General features: G+C 40.4%; 1 protein-coding gene across 1 annotated transcript in view; it reads right to left on the reverse strand.

Annotated features, from left to right (window-relative positions):
- The window catches only part of LOC117811796 (ADP-ribose glycohydrolase MACROD2-like), a 195,655-nt gene extending 178,613 nt beyond the window's left edge, over positions 1 to 17,042 (reverse strand). Inside the window, exons 1-2 of the mRNA XM_034682269.1 lie at positions 17,037 to 17,042; positions 16,752 to 16,782 (exon numbers count right to left, since the gene is read on the reverse strand). Of these exons, the coding sequence (XP_034538160.1) occupies positions 16,752 to 16,782; positions 17,037 to 17,042 (37 nt within the window). The remainder of the gene's footprint in view (positions 1 to 16,751; positions 16,783 to 17,036) is intronic.
- Between the last annotated feature and the right edge of the window lie 3,647 nt (positions 17,043 to 20,689).

Below are 20,689 nucleotides of genomic sequence, written 5' to 3' on the forward strand. Positions count from 1 at the left end.
TTTTGAACTGATCTGTGTGTCTGTTGTTTAAATTGATGTTAGGGCCTCTGTCTAACGAACAGGCGGGGGGGCATTTGAGCACAATAACACAAAAGCAGATTAGTTGATTTGGGTTTGGGGCGGCAGGAGGGAATCATTAAGTGCAGCACAGCTGAGGGCTGCTCTAGTTGAGGGCAGCAGCCCTGTGTGTTCATCTGGAAAAGGGAGGAGCGAAAGAGGGGTGTCACCCCATCAGGGCCCAGAGGACAGGTGGGTTGACCCGGGGTGGAGGACAGAACAGCGCCCCAGGACTCTAGACGCCAACGCGTGGGTGTCAAATGGCCCCGAGCTCCCCTCTACACCAACAGCGGGACACGGCGGGGCTGTGACCATGACCGACTTTGCAGCCCGCAGAAGGAGACAGAGACAAAGAGGGATGTGAGGGAGGAGAGAGAGAGGAAGACAGGCAGAAAGAGAGGTGGGAAGAAAGAGAGCAGCCTCCGTGGCACAACAGATGACGACCTTCTTTGGACACGTTCCATAAAGGTGATGCCATGCTTTGTCCTACATGCTAAAATTAACACCTGACATTCCTCTCTTTAAAAACATTCCGAAGATATGCAAAAGTTTAATGCTCAACCAGGTCTCTCCAAGGCCCCAATCCTTTGTCCTGTGGGTGGGAGGTATTTTTACGTTTGGCTTATCAAGCGTGAAAATGGAAAAGCAAGGCTAGTGTTGAGTACAATGCACACTGTGTGACTCAGTTAAATGGGCTACCAAGCTCCTGTTCCCTCTGAGCACACACTCTGTTACCCACTGATACCACACGGCGCTCCTGTGTACCTTGAAATTCCCAACCCAGCTGGGCTAAGCTCCCTGTAGTACACCCTGGTTTTAAAGAGAAGGGGGGACTCACTGGGGCCAAGTCTGGCGAGCTAACAGCAAGACATCACTGCAGAGAGATAAGGCGCCATGAACATCTCCAACCGTCCTAATCCCAGACGGGGATGATGAAGAGAGCCGGAGCATGATGCTGGCTGGAGAGAAACTCTCAGCTTCCTAACACCTTTGATCTGGACGGTATGGAAAGACAGCGTGGACATACCAGTGGAGCTCAGGTGGATTACATCTGCCTATCTCCCAATCAGAGCTAAAAGTCCTCCGTCAACAGTCCTCAGATCCGTCACAGAGACAGATGAGCCAAAGGTGGAGGCTGAGCAGCAAACAGGAGGATATTTGTCCTGAGGAGAGCAGCGGCATGTCTGTGTTGACGGCCTGAGATTGTTGTGATAGGGTTATAAATGCACGAGTGGGACGGCGTCTGTCAGGGGAGTAGCAGACTAAATGTTTGTGTCCTTGTTTTGCATCGTGATGGCGAGCACTCAGCGCCGTGTGAAGACGGATTTTAACATCCGCCTCCTAAACTCAACAGCTTTATTACAAGGTTGTTCAAAGCATTCCTTCAGCGTCTGCAAAGGTGAGACGTCTGCAAGGCTGAAGGATTCATACATGCACGATAGACCGTGTGGGAAAGATGGAGGACAATGAAGCCCAAACAGTGCAGTACAGGCCAGGCTAGGCTTCCTCCATGTTGACAGATGTACATCCAACAACTCCAGTTGATGAAACAACCAGAGCAAATAATAAAGGTGAAAGATGTTGAAACCAAAAGGAACAGGAAAGGATTGAAAGAGGAACCTCATGTTCAGCCAAAAGCCAAGAAATAAAGATCAGGGTTCCCACTCTTTTCCAGAGATCATGTTCCAGGACATGTTCAGTGATGATGAAGCTGGTATGACAGTCTAAATTGAGTTCCTAATTTAGTTCCTAAATAGTCTAATATGTTCCTCTCAGTGGAAGTCTACATTGAAAGACGTGCAGTCTATGGCTATCGATGAACTCATCTCTTACATGATTAAAAATGATGGCAAATTGATAATAGAATAATGCAACCACAGATGTACAGCACTTCACTTTATTAGTGCAACCAAGTAACAATGATGGGCAACATCTCAGCTTTCTCTTTTCTCAAAAAATATATAATTATCTCAGTAAAAAACAAAAGAGCTTCAAAAGGACTCTGGAAGCTTCCTTACTGAAATAAATAAATAATAATAATCAGAGGATCAGTGATTTAATGACCTAAATAGAACTGAAGGACAAAAATGGCCGCAAATGTTGAATGGGGGATGTGTTTTTTTTAACCGTGTCAGGTCCCACGCAGTCATGTTGGAATCATTTTCCAGGACATTTTACTATTTCTCCCATTTTCCAGGTGTTTTACTGGTCAACTGTTTTCCAGTTTTTCCAGGACGCATGGGAACCCTGAAAGATGCATTAAAAACTGGCAGCGAGGCCGACAGTCAAACATTAGGAGCTGCAACTTGAAAAGTTCAGTCTGAGCTTCAACCAAGCGGCAACCTTCGGTCTTGTAATGGTAAAATCCGTTCCTTTGTGGTCAACTGCCCGAGACGCCCCATCTCTTGACCCCTCATCAAGACACTAGGTCCCATTGTGTTTTAAATTGTGACGTCTAGACCCTGAAACCTCCTTGGTGAATACACAATCCCATCCTGGTGCAGATACCTACAACAGACAAAGGGTGTGAAAGGGTGTGAAAAACACCTTAGGGACCCCGCCCTGATGTAGATACCTGCAACAGACAAAGGGTGTGAAACACACCTTAGGGGGCGGTCCTCAGGTATAAATGTTCGAGCTTTCCCCATGTTCGAGGTCTTTCTTCATTCCAATTGCTCGGGTGTTGACTGACCTTTTCCTTGCAAAGAAAATAAAACCTTGTCGGCCGGCAGAAGTCTCTATTTCGGCAAAAACTTCCACAACAGTCTTAAAATGTGAAGCCAATGCAGAAGTGTTAAAATCTGCAGTTCATCGAGTGTTCACTAGAGGCTGGCTGCAGGAACACCGGAAACCACATACACACCCATTCAAAGAAGACGATCTTTAAATTAGGGCTAGGCAATGATTTTTGAATATTCAACGTGGACCACAAGCCCTGTGATTGGTCCACTCGGCGGCATTGTATTTCCTGCATTTACAGCACTTCCTGGATCCCCTCTCATCGTCCGTGTATTTCATCTCCTCCTCTCTCTTCTTCATGTAATCATGTCTGTATGATAAACAGCAACATGTATCAGCTGTAGATTAACATAACGCGCTCTGAATCTCTGTGGAAAAGGAAACAGAGATCGTAGCGGCGCCGGAAGCAGGTGACCAACTATCAGAGAGACCACACTGCCCTCTAGTGTTTAGGAGGAGAATTGCTGCGCGACACGGACACATCGACGCACAAGTATGTGGAGCTCATGTCCGAAGAATAAACCAGCCTTAAAGGCCGGCTTCAGCCTAGACCTTGGGACAGCCAGATGCTACTGGTCAGTGGATCTGATTGTCCTTGATAAAAGATGTGGCCCTCAGCTGTCTGAGAAGTAGGTAGCAGCTAGCCAATGTAGCGCTGTATATGTTCAATAATAAAATCTTAAAATCATCCCTGAAACACACTGGGAGTCAATGAAGCGAAGCCAGACTACCTGGTGTGTTAAGTGTGTTGGTGAAGAGATGAACTGCATCGTTCTGAATCAGCTGCAGATGAGACCGAGAGGCATCGCTAACGACAACAAGACTTGTGTTTATGCAAGCATGCATAACCTTTGGAGATATCTTAAAATGACTTAGCTGTGAATAAAATTTGCAGACAGAAAACTGTTGATCTATTTGCTCATCTATTTTCAAGTCCTCATCAAGATCAGGGTCATCGCAGCCTCTGATTGGTCCAATAATTAATCACTCCTGTCTGCGTCCTTAAATCATAAATTCAGTCAATCATTTTATCCCCAAACTTTGATTCATGCTTGAGTGTGCACTGATGAGCAGAGCTGATGATTGACAGCTCTGTCGACCAATAGCACTCCTTCAATCCTGGGTCAGCTTCAACCTGACACCAGACCCTCTCCTGCTGAGGGCCGGACCCACCTGAGGGGTGTTAATGTTAATGTGTGTTTGGGTTAGAGGAAGTGATGTGACATCAATCTCTCCTGGTCGTCACAGGGCGTGTTTCAGCTTCACTTTTTTACAGCCGCAGGAGGAAGAGGAGGAGGAGGAGGAGGAGGAGGCGTGTCATCCATCTTTTGAATAAATGCATTGCACCTTGAAATGAGAGTTTAATGTATATGGTTTTGCTTGAGCGGGAATATCTGTGTCTCTTTGTGTAAAGGCAGGCAGGGAGGGAGAGAAGGGACTAAAAGAGACAAGAGGATGTATGGGAGAAGAGGACGGGGGCACGAGGAGAGAGAGTGACCTCTCTAAGTCAGGGTAGTTGGGCTCTTGGCACTGATCTTGTGAGACATTGAAAGGTGTCTCCCCCTCGGAAGGAATAATCCATTTAAGCCCAGGTCGCATCCACGTGATTGATGCGCGAACAGGAGCAGCACTTAATAACCTCTATCATGCTGGGTGACCTCCTGGCCCACGGTGGGCACCAGTTTGTTTATGGGTGGTACCTCCGACACACTATCCGTGCAGAAATTCTGTTGTGGCTAATGGGCCGGACTGAGGGATTGGACTGTCAGCGCGGTGTGAGCCCTCATTTTTCTTTCTGAGCGTCTGAGGTACCCCCTGCGCACCCCTGCTACACCCAACCTCCCTGTTCTGCCATCATCTGTCAGCGGTGACTGAGTCTCCTGGAATATGGAGGCGTGAAAGAGAGTGTCAATTAGCATTAGCTTCCCTGACAAATCTGTTTTCCTCAGCACAAAGGCCTTGGATAACTCCTTACTGATTCCTCTCTGTCACTATGTCGGAGGCGCTGGATTTGTTGTGCTACAATTCAGGTGTGAAAATGGGTCAAGTGCATGTAATAAGTTTAGTACCTTGGTGCAGGGCATGGTTATTATATGCATTTTTCATTAGTTTTTACTTTTACTTAGTTTTGACATTTTGTTTTTAATTTCAGATGAGTTTGAATTTGTTTTTAAAGCGAGTTTAGTTTATTTTTAAATGCTTAGTTTTAGTTCAGTTTTTATTAGTTTCAGTATTAGTTTGTCTTTTTTGTAATAAGGGTTAGTTGGAATGTTTCCTCCACTGTAAAAACTCCAAATCTGACCAAGTGAAATATTCTCATGTTTAGTCTAAATGTCTTCTCCTTCTTGATTTAAGATAAATTTACTGAACAAGTAACATTTGAGAGAGATAGAGGGACTTGTTTTAAGACATCTTAAATATCTTGTTCAGTCAAACAATCTTGAAATGATCTTGTTTTAAGTTTTAATTTAGAAGAAACAAGGTTTATTTAACATTTCAGACATTTTTCAATCTGAGTTCTTATTTGTAGAAGACGGATAATCTGGATTTAAGACAAACACTTTACTTGATTTAAGGAAATGAAAGAAAGAAAGAAAGAAAGAAAGAAAGAAGGAAGGAAAGAAAGGAAGGAAGAAAGAGAAAGAAGGAAAGAAAGAAAGAAAGAAGGAAAGAATGAAAAAAAGAAAGAAAGAAAGAAAGAAGGAAGGAAAAAGAAAGAAGGGAGGAAAGTAGTAATGAAAGAAAGAAGGAAAGAGAAAAAGAAAGAAAGAAAGAAAGAAAGAGAAAGAAGGGAGGAAAGTAGTAATGAAAGAAAGAAGGAAAGAGAAAGAAGGACGGAAGGAAGGAAGGAAGGAAGGAAGGAAAGAAAGAAAGAAGGAAAGAAAGAAAGAAAGAAAGAAAGAGAAAGAAGGAAGGGAAGAAGGAATGAAAGAAAGAGAAGTAACAAAAGAAAGAAAGAAAGAAAGAAAGAAAGAAAGAAAGAAAGAAAGAAAGAAAGAAAGAAAGAAAGAAAGAAAGAAAGAAAGAAAGAAAGAAAGAAAGAAAGAAAGAGAAAGAAGGGAGGAAAGTAGTAATGAAAGAAAGAAGGAAAGAGAAAGAAGGACGGAAGTAAGGAAGGAAGAAAGGAAAGAAAGAAGGAAAGAAAGAAAGAAAGAAAGAAAGAAAGAGAAAGAAGGAAGGGAAGAAGGAATGAAAGAAAGAGAAGTAACAAAAGAAAGAAAGAAAGAAAGAAAGAAAGAGAAAGAAGGGAGGAAAGTAGTAATGAAAGAAAGAAGGAAAGAGAAAGAAGGAAGGAAGGAAGGAAGGAAGGAAGGAAGGAAGGAAGGAAGGAAAGAAAAAGAAAGAAAGAAAGAAAGAAAGAAAGAGAAAGAAGGAAGGAAGGAAGGAAAGAAAGAGAAGTAACAAAAGAAAGAAAGAAAGAAAGAAAGAAAGAAAGAAAGAAAGAAAGAAAGAAAGAGAAAGAAGGGAGGAAAGTAGTAATGAAAGAAAGAAGGAAAGAGAAAGAAGGACGGAAGTAAGGAAGGAAGGAAAGAAAGAAGGAAAGAAAGAAAGAAAGAAAGAAAGAAAGAAAGAAAGAGAAAGAAGGAAGGGAAGAAGGAAGGGAAGAAGGAATGAAAGAAAGAGAAGTAACAAAAGAAAGAAAGAAAGAAAGAAAGAAAGAAAGAAAGAGAGAAAGAAGTAAAGAAAGGAAGAAAGAAAGAAAGAAAGAAAAAAGAAAAAAAGAAAGAAAGAGAGAAAGAAAGAAAAAAGAAAGAAGGAAAGAAACAAAGAAAGAAAGAAACAAAGAAAGAAAGAAAGAAGTAAAGAAAGAAAGAGAAAGAAGTTGTTGTTTTTAAGGGTGGGTTTCAGTTTTCAGACACTGTCTCTTTAAATCAGATATAAATCTTCCTCCTCAAACTCCATGCACACAATGAAACAGCTCCTTTAGAGCAGAGCTTCTCCTAAAGAACAACATGACTGAATATTAGTATATCCAGCTCACTATGAGAAGACATTAGATCTCAACATGAGACAATTCAACTTTGTCATCTTATTTCAAGAACAAGATGGTCTTAAACCTAGAGAAGTGCTGCTATAATACAACTCACATTAAGGTGAATATATCTCACATGAAGAACATGAAATGTTTTAGTGCAGAAATATTTAAAATACTGGTCAAATATTAATTAAAATAAGTTTCCCCTGCTAATTCTAAGATCACAGTTTTCTAAATATTACATCTTATTTTAAGAAATCTTACCAAGAACATTTTCACTTCTTCTATTGGCTGATTTTTTTGCTTTTTTCAAGGTAAAAGGACCTTCAAATATGTATAGTATAATATGTATATTCTAGAAGGTAAAGTGTGGACGCATGCCTCGTTTTTATTTGTTTTTCAGTTAATGAAATGTTTTTATTTTGTTTTGGTTAATAATGATAATAACCTTGGTGCAGGCATGTGTATGTATGGAGCTATGACTATCTCTGTGCATGCTACAGAGACACAGACAGAGGAGACACAAAGAGAGGAAGAGAGAGAGAGAGATCAGGAAGATGTGCCTCTCACACTAAAAAGCTTTTGTTTACATTGCTGGAATAGAGGTTGACCTTTAAGGTTATCTAAAATGTACAGAAAATGTCAAAACGCCTGACAGGGGAGCAGGGCCTCTTTCAGAACATGGCAGTACTCAGGGTCATGGAGAGAGAGAGAGAGAGAGAGAGAGAGAGGAGTCAGAGAGAACAACATCACTGCACTGTACTGCACTGATGTTCCTTTGAAAGTCCCCTCTCTATTTGCCCTCTGCCGTGTGAAGATCTCCAGCCTTAATCAGCCGTATTGTTCTGTGGAGATGCAGTTATGGGAAGCACTAAGCTGTTTATTTATTGAACAGGCTGTTTAATTCCCCCCTCTGCTCTGTGCTCGGCTCTGCACAGCCTCCCCTCTTTGATGTGAGGGGCTGCTGGTGGAGCGCAACCACAGGCTCCGACCGGCAATGCAGCACACGGAACAACAGCAGTAAGCACAGTAAGCAGTGTCCTTGTCAGCAGCTCGCAGCACAAACAGGAACTCACTGCTTCCTGCTTTCATGTAGGCCGGCCTTTGTTTCACTAATGTCAGTTTTTAAAGTTAGATATTTTTCAATTTCATGTCAGATTTCACAATCAGATTTTGTTGGGCACCCTGCTGGGGGTTCAATGGAGTCCTGAGGACATGCTACATTCAAATTCATGCTAGTTTTCCATGACTGCCAACCCTAGCTTTAAGTTATGTCTTCTTGGTCAACACGGCTCCTCACAAAATCACACTTAATAACTCTTTAGTTAAAGTTAATGTCATTACTCCAAGGGTAGATCAAAGACCAAACTTGGCCTGGAGTCAACAGGTCAGAGGTTTTCAGAGGACCAGAAAGACAACATGGATGAAGAGAGGAGGAGGAGAAAACCTCGGTCACATGACTCCAGCTGTCCGGCGGTCCTGCTCAGTGCTGCGTTCTGAAAACGCAACCGGTGGGTGTTGATGGACGAGCGAGAACGGAGCTGGACCGCAACAGATCTGTTGGAAGTCCAGTGTAAAAGAGATGCTGGACTCATCACCAGAAAGAGAGGGATGAATGGAGAGAGATGGACGGAGGTGTGACAACAAGAGGACAAGTGTGAGAAGCAAATTACAGCTTCTGCCCTTCTTATCATTAACACCTCAGGAGGACAGGTGAAAGAAAGCAGACAGAGTGATGGTGAGAGGAAGTGATGAGGAGTGGTTGTGCAGTAAGATGATGTTTTGACATCCTCAGAAAGGAAACTTCAACCCGGGTCAGAGTTTAATTAAACACATCAGGTGATTTATCAGCACAAAGGCCTCTTCTTTGTACACATGAGCATGCATGAGAGTGTAACTGTGTCTATATTTAGGGTTAGACTTGCAGCTATATGTTTCAAACCACGGCTGAATCAAAGCAGCTTATTGGACTCCTAAAAGCTTCACGCCTTATATGAAAATGTTCTGATATTAAATTACGGTGGACGCTTCACTTGCATTTTGCATCAAGCTGCAAATATCTGCATGTGCAATTAAACAGCCCAGCGTCAGGTCTTAATCAGCAGCAGTGCATTCAAATAACTCATCTGCTCGTTTACACCATCAGTGTTAATAAGTGCTCGCTCAAATGAGAACATGCAGCCATGCAGAAAATGTGCAGACGTGAGAGAAAGTTGCAGAAGTTTATGTGGGGAGGAACTTTACCCCGGAACCACGTGACCGGTGGACCCAGGGTCTACATCTAGTTCAGGGTTAGACAATCTCCCCCCTAAAAAGCCCCTGCTAGGGGGGTAGTACTTTTCAAAGGTCCAGTTCTATCTTTTTTGTATGTGTGTGTACTTTTCAAAAGAAGAAGCTGTGATTCTCTTGATTTAGCAGCTTGTAACAGTAGTCTTCTCTCAGCCCACCGTGAATGCGTCTCTCCTCCCGGTGTTCCGGTTTTAAAAGTGACCCTGTAAACTGGAGACCTTCAGCTGAACGTGTCAGTGTTTGTGGAGTTTACACAGCTGTTGAAACACAGAGGGAGTTCCTGGGAATGCAAACTAGTTTAGTTTTTATTAAGATTTCAAAATATCCTCATCAGATATTTAATGATGGTCTAAAGACGTTTATGAGGGATGCATCCGGCTGAGAGTCTCCAGTTAACAGGGTCGCTGTTTAAACCAAAACACCGGCCGATCTCTGCGATCACGGCTTTTTGAGTTCAAAAGGATTTTAAAGCCGTGTTGAAACGTCTTTGCTACTCACGCTTATCTCCTCTCACGTGTTGATTCATTCTTTGCTTTTTCCATGTTTATAACCGCAGGCGCAAAATTTTCACTTCTTTTCATTTTTTCTGCTTTTGGAGTACAATTTCAAGTTTGAGCAAACATTTAAAAAAAAAAAAGGAATTTCTATTTTTTTTTTGTCATTTCTTTCTTTTTTTCAAAAATGTTTTTTTTCAAAACAATTTCGAATGTTTCTTTTTCAAAAAAAAATCTGAATTTTTTTTCAAATTTTTTTTTCAAAATTTTATTTCAATTTTTTTTTTCAAATTTTTTCAAATTTTTTCAAAAACATTCACAGTCATTGTATTTTCCATCTGTGTTTCACTTGATTTCTCTTTCTTTCATTAGTTTTTATTTGTTCTATCTTTTTTGTATGTGTGTGTACTTTTCAAAAGAAGAAGCTGTGATTCTCTTGATTTAGCAGCTTGTAACAGTAGTCTTCTCTCAGCCCACCATGAATGCGTCTCTCCCGGTGTTCCGGTTTTAAAAGTGACCCTGTAAACTGGAGACCGTCTAAAGACGTTTATGAGGGATGCATCCGGCTGAGAGTCTCCAGTTAACAGGGTCGCTGTTTAAACCAAAACACCGGCCGATCTCTGCCACGGCTTTTTGAGTTCAGAAGGATTTTAAAGCCGTGTTGAAACGTCTTTGCTACTCGCGCTTATCTCCTCTCACGTGTTGATTCAGTGTTTGCTTTTTCCATCTTTTTAACCGCAGACACAAAATTTTCACTTCTTTTCATGTTTTTCTGCTTTTGGAGCACAATTTCAAATTTGAGGAAAATACATTTTTTCGACAGGCTCCGGGTCAACCTTTTTGTCAATTTGTTTTTTTTCAATTTTTTTGTCACTATTTTCATGTTTTTCTGCTTTTGGAGCACAATTTCAAGTTTGAGGAAACATTTAAAAAAAAAAAAAATTAAATTTCTTTTTTGTCAATTTTATTTTTTTTTCAAAAAAAAAAAGATTCTAAATTTTTTTCGAATTTAAAAAAAATATATATTTTTTTTATTCAAAATTTGTTTTCAAATTTTTTCAAATTTTTCCAAAAACATTCACAGTCATTGTTTTTTCCATCTGTGATTCTCTTGATTTCTCTTTCTTTCATTAGTTTTGATTTGTTCTATCTTTTTTGTATGTGTGTGTACTTTTCAAAAGAAGAAGCTGTGATTCTCTTGATTTAGCAGCTTGTAACAGTAGTCTTCTCTCAGCCCACCATGAATGCGTCTCTCCCGGGGTTACGGTTTTAAAAGTGACCCTGTAAACTGGAGACCATCTAAAGACGTTTATGAGGGATGCATCCGGCTGAGAGTCTCCAGTTAACAGGGTCGCTGTTTAAACCAAAACACCGACCGATCTCTGCGATCACGGCTTTTTGAGTTCTAAAGGATTTTAAAGCCGTGTTGAAACGTCTTTGCTACTCGCGCTTATCTCCTCTCACGTGTTGATTCATTCATTGCTTTTTCCATGTTTTTAACCGCAGGCGCAAAATTTTCACTTCTTATCATGTTTTTCTGCTTTTGGAGCACAATTTCAAGTTTGAGGAAAAATTTTTCAAAGAAAAAGAAATTTCAATTTTTTTTTTGTCAATTTTTTTTTTTTTCAAATTTTATTTTTTTTCAAAACAATTTCGAATGTTTCTTTTTCAAAAAAAAAATCTGATTTTTTTTTTTTCAATTTTTTTTTTTTCAAATTTTTTTTTTCAATTTTTTTTTTCAAATTTTTTTTTTCAAATTTTTTTTTCACATTTTTTTTTCTAATTTTTTTTTCAAATTTTTCCAAAAACATTCACAGTCATTGTTTTTTCCATCTGTGATTCTCTTGATTTCTCTTTCTTTCATTAGTTTTTATTTGTTCTATCTTTTTTGTATGTGTGTGTACTTTTCAAAAGAAGAAGCTGTGATTCTCTTGATTTAGCAGCTTGTAACAGTAGTCTTCTCTCAGCCCACCATGAATGCATCTCTCCCGGTGTTACGGTTTTAAAAGTGACCCTGTAAACTGGAGACCGTCTAAAGACGTTTATGAGGGATGCATCCAGCTGAGAGTCTCCAGTTTAAACCAAAACACCGGCCGATCTCTGCGATCACGGCTTTTTGAGTTCAAAAGGATTTTAAAGCCGTGTTGAAACGTCTTTGCTACTCGCGCTTATCTCCTCTCACGTGTTGATTCATTCTTTGCTTTTTCCATGTTTTTAAACTCAGGCACAAAATTTTCACTTTTTTTCATGTTTTTCTGCTTTTGGAGCACAATTTCAAATTTGAGGAAATTTTTTTTTTTTCGACAGGCTCCGGGTCAACCTTTTTGTCAAATTTTTTTTTTTTTAATTTTTTGTCACTATTTTCATGTTTTTCTGCTTTTGGAGCACAATTTCAAGTTTGAGGAAACATTTAAAAAAAAATTTAATTAAATTTCTTTTTTGTCAATTTAATTTTTTTTTTCAAAATAAAAAAAAAATTCTAAATTTTTTTCGAATTTAAAAAATATATATATATTTTTTTTATTCAAAATTTGTTTTCAAATTTTTTCAAATTTTTCCAAAAACATTCACAGTCATTGTTTTTTCCATCTGTGATTCTCTTGATTTCTCTTTCTTTCATTAGTTTTTATTTGTTCTATCTTTTTTGTATGTGTGTGTACTTTTCAAAAGAAGAAGCTGTGATTCTCTTGATTTAGCAGCTTGTAACAGTAGTCTTCTCTCAGCCCACCGTGAATGCGTCTCTCCCGGTGTTACTGTTTTAAAAGTGACCCTGTAAACTGGAGACCGTCTAAAGACGTTTATGAGGGATGCATCCAGCTGAGAGTCTCCAGTTAACAGGGTCACTGTTTAAACCAAAACACCGGCCGATCTCTGCGATCACGGCTTTTTGAGTTCAAAAGGATTTTAAAGCCGTGTTGAAACGTCTTTGCTACTCGCGCTTATCTCCTCTCACGTGTTGATTCATTCTTTGCTTTTTACATGTTTTTAACCGCAGGCACAAAATTTTCACTTCTTTTCATGTTTTTCTGCTTTTGGAGCACAATTTCAAATTTGAGGATAATTAATTTTTTCGACAGGCTTTGGGTCAACCTTTTTTGTCCAAAAAAATTGTTTAAATTTTTTTGTCACTATTTTCATGTTTTTCTGCTTTTGGAGCACAATTTCAAGTTTGAGGAAAAAATTTTCAGAAAAAAAAAAAAAAAAAAAAAAAATTAAATTTCTTTTTTGTCATTTTTTTTTTTTTTTAAAAAAAAAAAAAAAATTAAATTTTTTTTCGAATTAAAAAAAAAAAAAAAAAAAAATTATTCAAAATTTGTTTTCAAACTTTTTCAAATTTTTCCAAAAACATTCACAGTCATCGTTTTTCGTCATCCGGCTGAGAGTCTCCAGTTAACAGGGTCGCTGTTTAAACCAAAACACCGGCCGATCTCTGCGATCACGGCTTTTTGAGTTCAAAAGGATTTTAAAGCCGTGTTGAAACGTCTTTGCTACTCGCGCTTATCTCCTCTCACGTGTTGATTCATTATTTGCTTTTTACATGTTTTTAACCGCAGGCACAAAATTTTCACTTCTTTTCATGTTTTTCTGCTTTTGGAGCACAATTTCAAATTTGAGGATAATTAATTTTTTCGACAGGCTTTGGGTCAACCTTTTTTGTCCAAAAAAATTTTTTAAATTTTTTTGTCACTATTTTCATGTTTTTCTGCTTTTGGAGCACAATTTCAAGTTTGAGGAAAAAATTTTCAGAAAAAAAAAAAAAAAAAAAAAAATTAAATTTCTTTTTTGTCATTTTTTTTTTTTTTTCAAAAAAAAAAAAATTAAATTTTTTTTCGAATTAAAAAAAAAAAAAAAAAAAATTATTCAAAATTTGTTTTCAAACTTTTTCAAATTTTTCCAAAAACATTCACAGTCATCGTTTTTCGTCATCCGGCTGAGAGTCTCCAGTTAACAGGGTCGCTGTTTAAACCAAAACACCGGCCGATCTCTGCAATCACGGCTTTTTGAGTTCAGAAGGATTTTAAAGCCGTGTTGAAACGTCTTTGCTACTCGCGCTTATCTCCCCTCACGTGTTGATTCAGTGAATCCATAATGCAAAATGTTATGAAAACTACAGACACACAGGCGATGAGTTGTTGAACATCCAAACAGAACTAAGTCCCCGGTTCAGATCCAGAACCCTCGACCCTCCTTGTTGTTCTGCCTGAAACCTTCACAGACTCAGATTATTGATGGTAGAGATGATGCAGATATTAACCTGCAGAGGATGAACGCTCCCTTCTTTGAGTTAAAGAACCCATTGTTGAAATAGTTCCTCATCAGAGGCACATTATGCTTGTGTTTATACACAGGAGCAGCGTTTGCACCGCAGGGAGCACCCGGTCTTGTTAAAGGGTCTTAATTTTCCTTAACAGTTATACGATGATGGGGAGCGATCTGCAGCTAACAGCTCTCATGAGATGACTGCCCAAACAATTACAGATCCCTGATCGTGTTGAACAGTTACAGTCTCTCATATACAGAGTTAAACCACAGGAACCCTGTGGCGTGTTAAATCCTGGTTGTTGTGAATGATTCATAGATCTGCAGAGTTGTGACTGCTCATATAAAACCCTCTGCTGCTGACTCGTTTGTGACAGTACATGAAAATAAGCATGTTAATTAATTCTGATATATTTGGCACTCACTATTCTTATTAAGGCTTTGTGTGAATTCAGTGTGTGACATATATTGTATACAGTTTGACAGGTTGGTGACACAATAATTATGTCTTCCCAGCAGAGAGAGAGCAATGATGCTAAAGTCTAAACTCCAGTTGTTTCTCTGCGTTGACATCAACAGCTTTGACTTGTTTTCAACGTGACTCTGTTAAAGTGTAACGTGCACACAAGCTCAAGTCAACAATTTGCACACCTTACACTTGGTTGAGTCTTTGTGCAACATGCTGTCTTCATAAGTAAAGTCATTACAATGTTTGGATGCAGAGTTTTTAATTTCTCAAGCAGCAACCTCCAGAATTAAAAACATATAGCCAATGCTACATGCTAAAAACTGCAGTTCTTCGAGTCTCCACTTGAGGCTCCAAACCCAGGAAACTGCTAAAAGAGTGCAAATTATTTAACTCAGCAAAACTCAGGATCATAGGGTCTGAGGGTCAACAATGCAAAGCTGCAACCTCCAGTCTAAAAATATGAGTCCAATGTGGAAGTATTAAAAACCGCAGTTCATCAAGGATCCACTTGAGGCTGGCTCCAGAAGTACCAGAAACCACATACACACCAATTCAAAGAAGCCGATCTTTACAGCAGAAATAAACATGTTTCCAGCCTGGTTCAAAACATGAGTGTAGTCTGGATAGCTCATTTCTCGATCTGCACACACTGTGAGGGGGAAGGACAAACTTCCTTTAACAGGCAGAAACCTCCAGCAGGACCAGACTCATGTATCACTCAGTGTGGGTATTTGCAAAGTGGTTTGTTTTGTTGGCCAGCTGTCAACTGCTGGTCTGAAAACTACCCCAACACAGTAGCTTAGGCATTAAGAATTACAATACAGAGGTTGTTTATCTCATCTTATGGTCTTATTTGCTTTTGCAAGTCATAAATGGTGTCACAGTGAATATCAGTCTGCTTCATTAAAAGGCAAAAACTTCTCCTAGGAGCTTTAAGGTTCTTTCAACTGAGACTTCTGGCAGGGGAAATAAAGACACTGGAGTAGACAAGATGTAATGCAGTATTTACAACCAAGCTGCAACCTCCGGGCTAAAAATATGAGTCCAATGTGGAAGTATTAAAAAACGCAGTTCATCAAGGATCCACTTGAGGCTGGCTCCAGAAGCACCAGAAACCACATACACACCAATTCAAAGAAGCCGATCTTTACAGCAGAAATAAACATGTTTCCAGCCTGGTTCAAAACATGAGTGTAGTCTGGATAGCTCATTTCTCCATCTGCACACACTGTGAGGGGGGTGAATTTTTTCATAACACAGTAATTTCAAAGATATTGAGATTCAGAGTCTTCCAATGAGAGGCACAGCTGACTTGATTGACAGGTGGGAACACTGTAGCTGTTGGCGATGAGGCTTAAAGCCCCGCCTCTTTACGTCACAATTGCTGGACAGCAGCAATATGGCTGCCGCCGCCGATTGGCCTCAAAACAGCTCTTCAGGAACAGAAACATCTGCTCTGTTGAGATTGATAAGATAAGATACTCCTTTATCATCCTGCAACGGGGAAATTCATGGAGTTCCAGCAGCAAACAAGAAGGTGTACAGAACAAGAATTTAACAAGAATATATATAGGAAAGAAATGTTCATCAGAGACGACAGCTTGGCCATAATTCTCATTTCAGCCACCATCTCCTCCTCCTCTCCTCATCCATGTTGTCTTTCTGGTCCTCTGAAAACCTGCAGTGAGTAATTCTGTGACCCAGTTAACAGTTTCCACATTTGTGTGTTTCTCAACGTTTATCAGCTGTGAATCATCGTCTGTGCTGATTGGCTGTCAGTAACTCAGGTAATGTAGAAGCTTCAGAGTCTCAGTAAACTGTTGTTACTACGGCGTCTTACTCTAAACATGCTTTTATTTTGTAAGGACACAAAGCTTCTTCCTGTAGATGGCGGTGTTTTCAGAACGCAGCACGGAGCAGGACCGCCGGACATCTGGAGTCATGTGACCGAGGTTTTCTCCTCCTCCTCCTCCTCTCCTCATCCATGTTGTCTTCCTGGTCCTCTGAAAACCTCTGACCTGTTGACTCCAGGCCTGGCTCCGCTCATCATGACTTTGGTTTGTTGTTGTAGTTAAGTGAAATACGATCTGGTGATAACACAGAGTGTTTTATTCTGAAAATTAACCGGATGTTTTCATTTTGTTTTGGTGAAACCTGACTTCCTGTCCTGCTCCATCTGCTCTGTTGAGATTGATGCGTCGTGCTCCGGTGCCCGGCAACAATGACTAGAATAGAAACCTATCAGATCCGGTGCTGTGATGGATCAGAGACAGACTGGACACGGATCCTGTAGAATTGGACTCAACCTCTTTGCAGGTTTCATAAAGAGCCACTAGCTGGTCAGAGTCAGTGTTTCCTACTCTCTTTGGAAACGACTGAGTGACGTCACTGAGACTGTCTCCATGTCTAATAGATGATAGGTTAAATACATCCAATAAAAACAAGGAACATAAGGTGTAGATCTTACCGTAGATTCCTGTGGATATACATGGGAAGGCCTGTGAGGAGACAGAGAGAAGAAGAAGAAGCATTAAAACATGTTCTCTGACTTTTATCAACCTCATTACGATCAAAATAAACTTCAACTGAGGTACGATCTCTTCCCCCTCTAGATGTTCAAACTAATTAGTTTTTAACATTTTATCACTCCTTTATTTCATTCTCTGAAAGTGAAACTTTTTGTTGCACAAGCGCTGAAAAGGACTTCATCAAAGGTGGTAAATACTGCACCATTACAAACATTCAAACATACACCCATGCTTTATTTGTTTATTCCCCAGAGATGCAATTTACAGCAGCACTCGCCCGCTTCAGAAGCAGGAGCATGCACCGTGTGGCAAATCCAGCTCTCATGCACACACACACACACCTTCTCTGCATACCTTTCTTTACCTCTCTCTCCATCCTGCACACACACTTTAAACGGATTATTGAGATCGCACGGCGGCGTTAAATTCGATCATGTACTGCCGCACTAATTTTCATGAAGGCCTTTTAATACTCATTGCCCGTACTTAATGCCCATAAAAGTTGTAGTTTGTGAATTTTGCTTGAGGGAACAGTTGATCAGACTGGTGTGAATTCACAAATACATGGAGAACTTGCCGCCTAATAATCTACAGCGCATGAATATCCAAATGAGGCCGATTGATCCCGTCTGTCGCCTACAGCGCACAAATTTTGCACAGACCGCCCTGTCTACTGATTTTTTTATGGAGCTTAAAGGCACTGCTTCTGCTTCACATGTTGAATAAAGTTCAGTTGAAGCATGTCTTTAATTTCATTTAGACGCTTAGATAACTAGATTTTTCAGCATGCAAAAAGTTGGTGCAAAGTGCCCACAGTGACTCAGCTGGGTCTCAATAACAAAGAGGACATGACAGCGGGAGCTTTTTCTCTGCTTGCGATTCAAATGATGAAGGAAACTACAAACAAAATCAGAGAGTCCTGGATCGATGGCAAGAATCAATAACATCCCAGCAGCCGCTGAAGTGCCGGGACACACACACAAAACAAAACAGACATGCAGAGAATCAGAGTGGTTATTAGAGATAAGAGTAAAACACATATTTATGGCTGTCTTTTCCAAAAAGATTATAAAATGTAACCACCTTGTAATAGTTTTTGCTTTGCAGCACTTTGCAGCAGACAAATTATTCAAGCGTGGCTTTAAAGCTGAAAATAGTCACATTATTCTTTACTTTCTGTGAGCAGATAGAATATGATGCATCGAGCACGCTGTAAGCTCCCCTATTTCACATTCATCTTTTTAAGTGTATTAATAAACAGTAAAGGGAAAGGCTTTTTTTTCTCCAAAGGTCCCATTTGTCCTCAAAAGCAGCTGAATGCGTGCTTTGCTTCCTGCATTCATCAAAAGGCGTGGCCGCAGCATTAATATAATCAGGTGACAAATTAAAAAACAGGCACGCTTCCACACGCTTCCACTCGCTTCCACTCGCAGCTCACCAGCGGATGAATTTAGAGCAACAGTAAAAAAAAGATTCATCCAAAATAACACCCATATGTCAAATTCCTCACGGTGCCAAAAACGACGCCCAACAGTTTGTTTTGCCACACTGACCCTGTCAAGTTGTATTTGGAAACACGCCGCGGCGAGCAGCTGTGCCAGGATCGCTTCATTCAGAGCGAAAAACACAATTAACAGATCTCAGGGAGGAAAAAAACGAACACACGTCAGCTGGTGGATTCTAAACACCGCTAATCAGGATTCTCATCGTGTCAATCTTTGACTTGGGAGGGATAAACTCCCACAGTAAGAAAGCAAATAAGTGGGAGGATGTTGTAAGAGGGATGCGTACTGTTGCCTCTTGTGCACGTCTTACTCTCATTCATTTTAAGGATGTACAGTCATGGCCAAAAGTTTTGAGAATGACACAACTATTAATTTTCACAAAGTCTGCTGTTTCAGTTTTTATAATGGCAATTTGCATATACTCCAGAATGTTATGAGGAGTGATCAAAGTCCCTCTTTGCCTTGAAAATGAACTTTATCACCAAAAACACATTTCCACTGCATTTCAGCCCTGCCACAAAAGGACCAGCTAACATCATTTCAATGACACACAGGTGTCACACACATTAACACAGGTGTGGGTGTTGATGAGGACAAGGCTGGCAATCAATCCGTCATGATTGAGTGACTGGACACTTTAAAAGGAAGATGGTGCATGACACCATTGTTCCTCATCTGTTAGCCATGGTTACCTGCAAGGAAACACGTGCAGCCATCATTGCATTGCACAAAAAGGGCCTAACAGGGAAGTTTATAGCAGCGAGTAAGATTGCACCTCAGTCAACCGTCTATCCAATTATCAAGAACTTCAAGGAGAGAGGTTCAATTGTTGCCAAACAGGCTCCAGGGCGCCCAAGAAAGTCCAGCAAGCTCCAGGACCGTCTCCTGAAGGTGTTACAGCTGCGGGATCGGGCCACCACCAGTGCAGAGCTTGCTCAGGAATGGCAGCAGGCAGGTGTGAGTGCATCTGCACGCACAGTGAGGCGAAGACTTCAGGAGGAAGGCCTGGTGTCAAGGAGGGCAGCAAAGAAGCCACTTCTCTCCAGTAAAAACATCAGGGACAGACTGATATTCTGCAGAAGGTACAGGGACTGGACTGCTGAGGACTGGGGTAAAGTCATTTTCTCTGATGAATCCCCTTTCTGATTGTTTGGGGCATCTGGAGGAAGGCTTGTTCGGAGAAGACGAGGTGAGCGCTACCATCGGTCCTGTCTCTTGCCAACAGTGAAGCATCCTGAGACCATTCATGTGTGGGGTTGCTTTTCGGTCAAGGGAGTGGTCTCTCTCACAATCTTGCCTAAAAACACAGCCATGAATAAAGAATGGTACCAGAACGTCCTCTGAGAGCAACTTCTCCCAACCATCCAAGGGCAGTTTGGTGATGAAGAATGCCTTTTCCAGCATGATGGAGCACCTTGCCATAAAGCAAAAGTCATAACAAAATGGCTCGGGGAACAAAACATGAAGATTTTGGGCCCTTGGCCAGGAAACTCCCCAGATCTTAATCCCATTGAGAACTTGTGGTCAATCCTCAAGAGGCGGGTGGACAATCAAAAACCCACAAATTCTGACAAACTCCAAGCATTGATTATGCAAGAATGGACTGCCATCAGTCAGGATTTGGTCCAGAAGTTGATTGACAGCATGCCAGGGAGAATTGCAGAGGTCTTGAAAAAGAAGGGTCACCACTGCAAATATTGACTTATTGCATGAATTCTGTGTAATTCTCAATAAAAGCTTTTGATACTTATGAAATGCTTCTAATTGTATTCCGTTATACCATAGAAACATCTGAAAGAAAACGTTTGGCCATGACTGTACATAAGGTTCATTTCTGTAAATCAAGACTTGCTGAGTTTTATAAAGAAGTAGAGGACAAATGTGACAGGTGTTCAAGTTCAAATTGTCACTTCAGCCACATGTTCTTTCTCTGTCCACACTGAAGAAACTTTTGGTCTGGATACTTTAACACTTTGTCAGTCATCTTTTGTAAGTTTACACTTACAACCTTGCCTATTAAAAGCTATTTTTGGGACTCCAGATTTATCAAGTAATTTCAATTCTATTCAAAAAGAAATCATTAACTTGACCTCACTTCTGGCTAGACGCTGTTTACTTTTACATTGGAAGTCTCCCAGCCCTCCATCTGTTGCCGTGTGGTTACAGGATACTGTCTCCTTTTTATAACTTGAAAAAATGAAATACACTCTAAGAGGAAACACTGACAAGTTCTTTCACAAATGGCAACCCTTTCTTTCACATGTTAGAGATCATTGCTGTATTCCCACGTTTGTGTGCGTTCATTTCTCCTGCTGAGCTGGGCTGGAGAGGAAGGGATCATTTTTCTGTTAGAGTTCTGGGACTGGTATATT

Source organism: Notolabrus celidotus, chromosome 4, assembly GCF_009762535.1.
Source record: "Notolabrus celidotus isolate fNotCel1 chromosome 4, fNotCel1.pri, whole genome shotgun sequence".
NCBI classification, from domain to species: domain Eukaryota; kingdom Metazoa; phylum Chordata; class Actinopteri; order Labriformes; family Labridae; genus Notolabrus; species Notolabrus celidotus.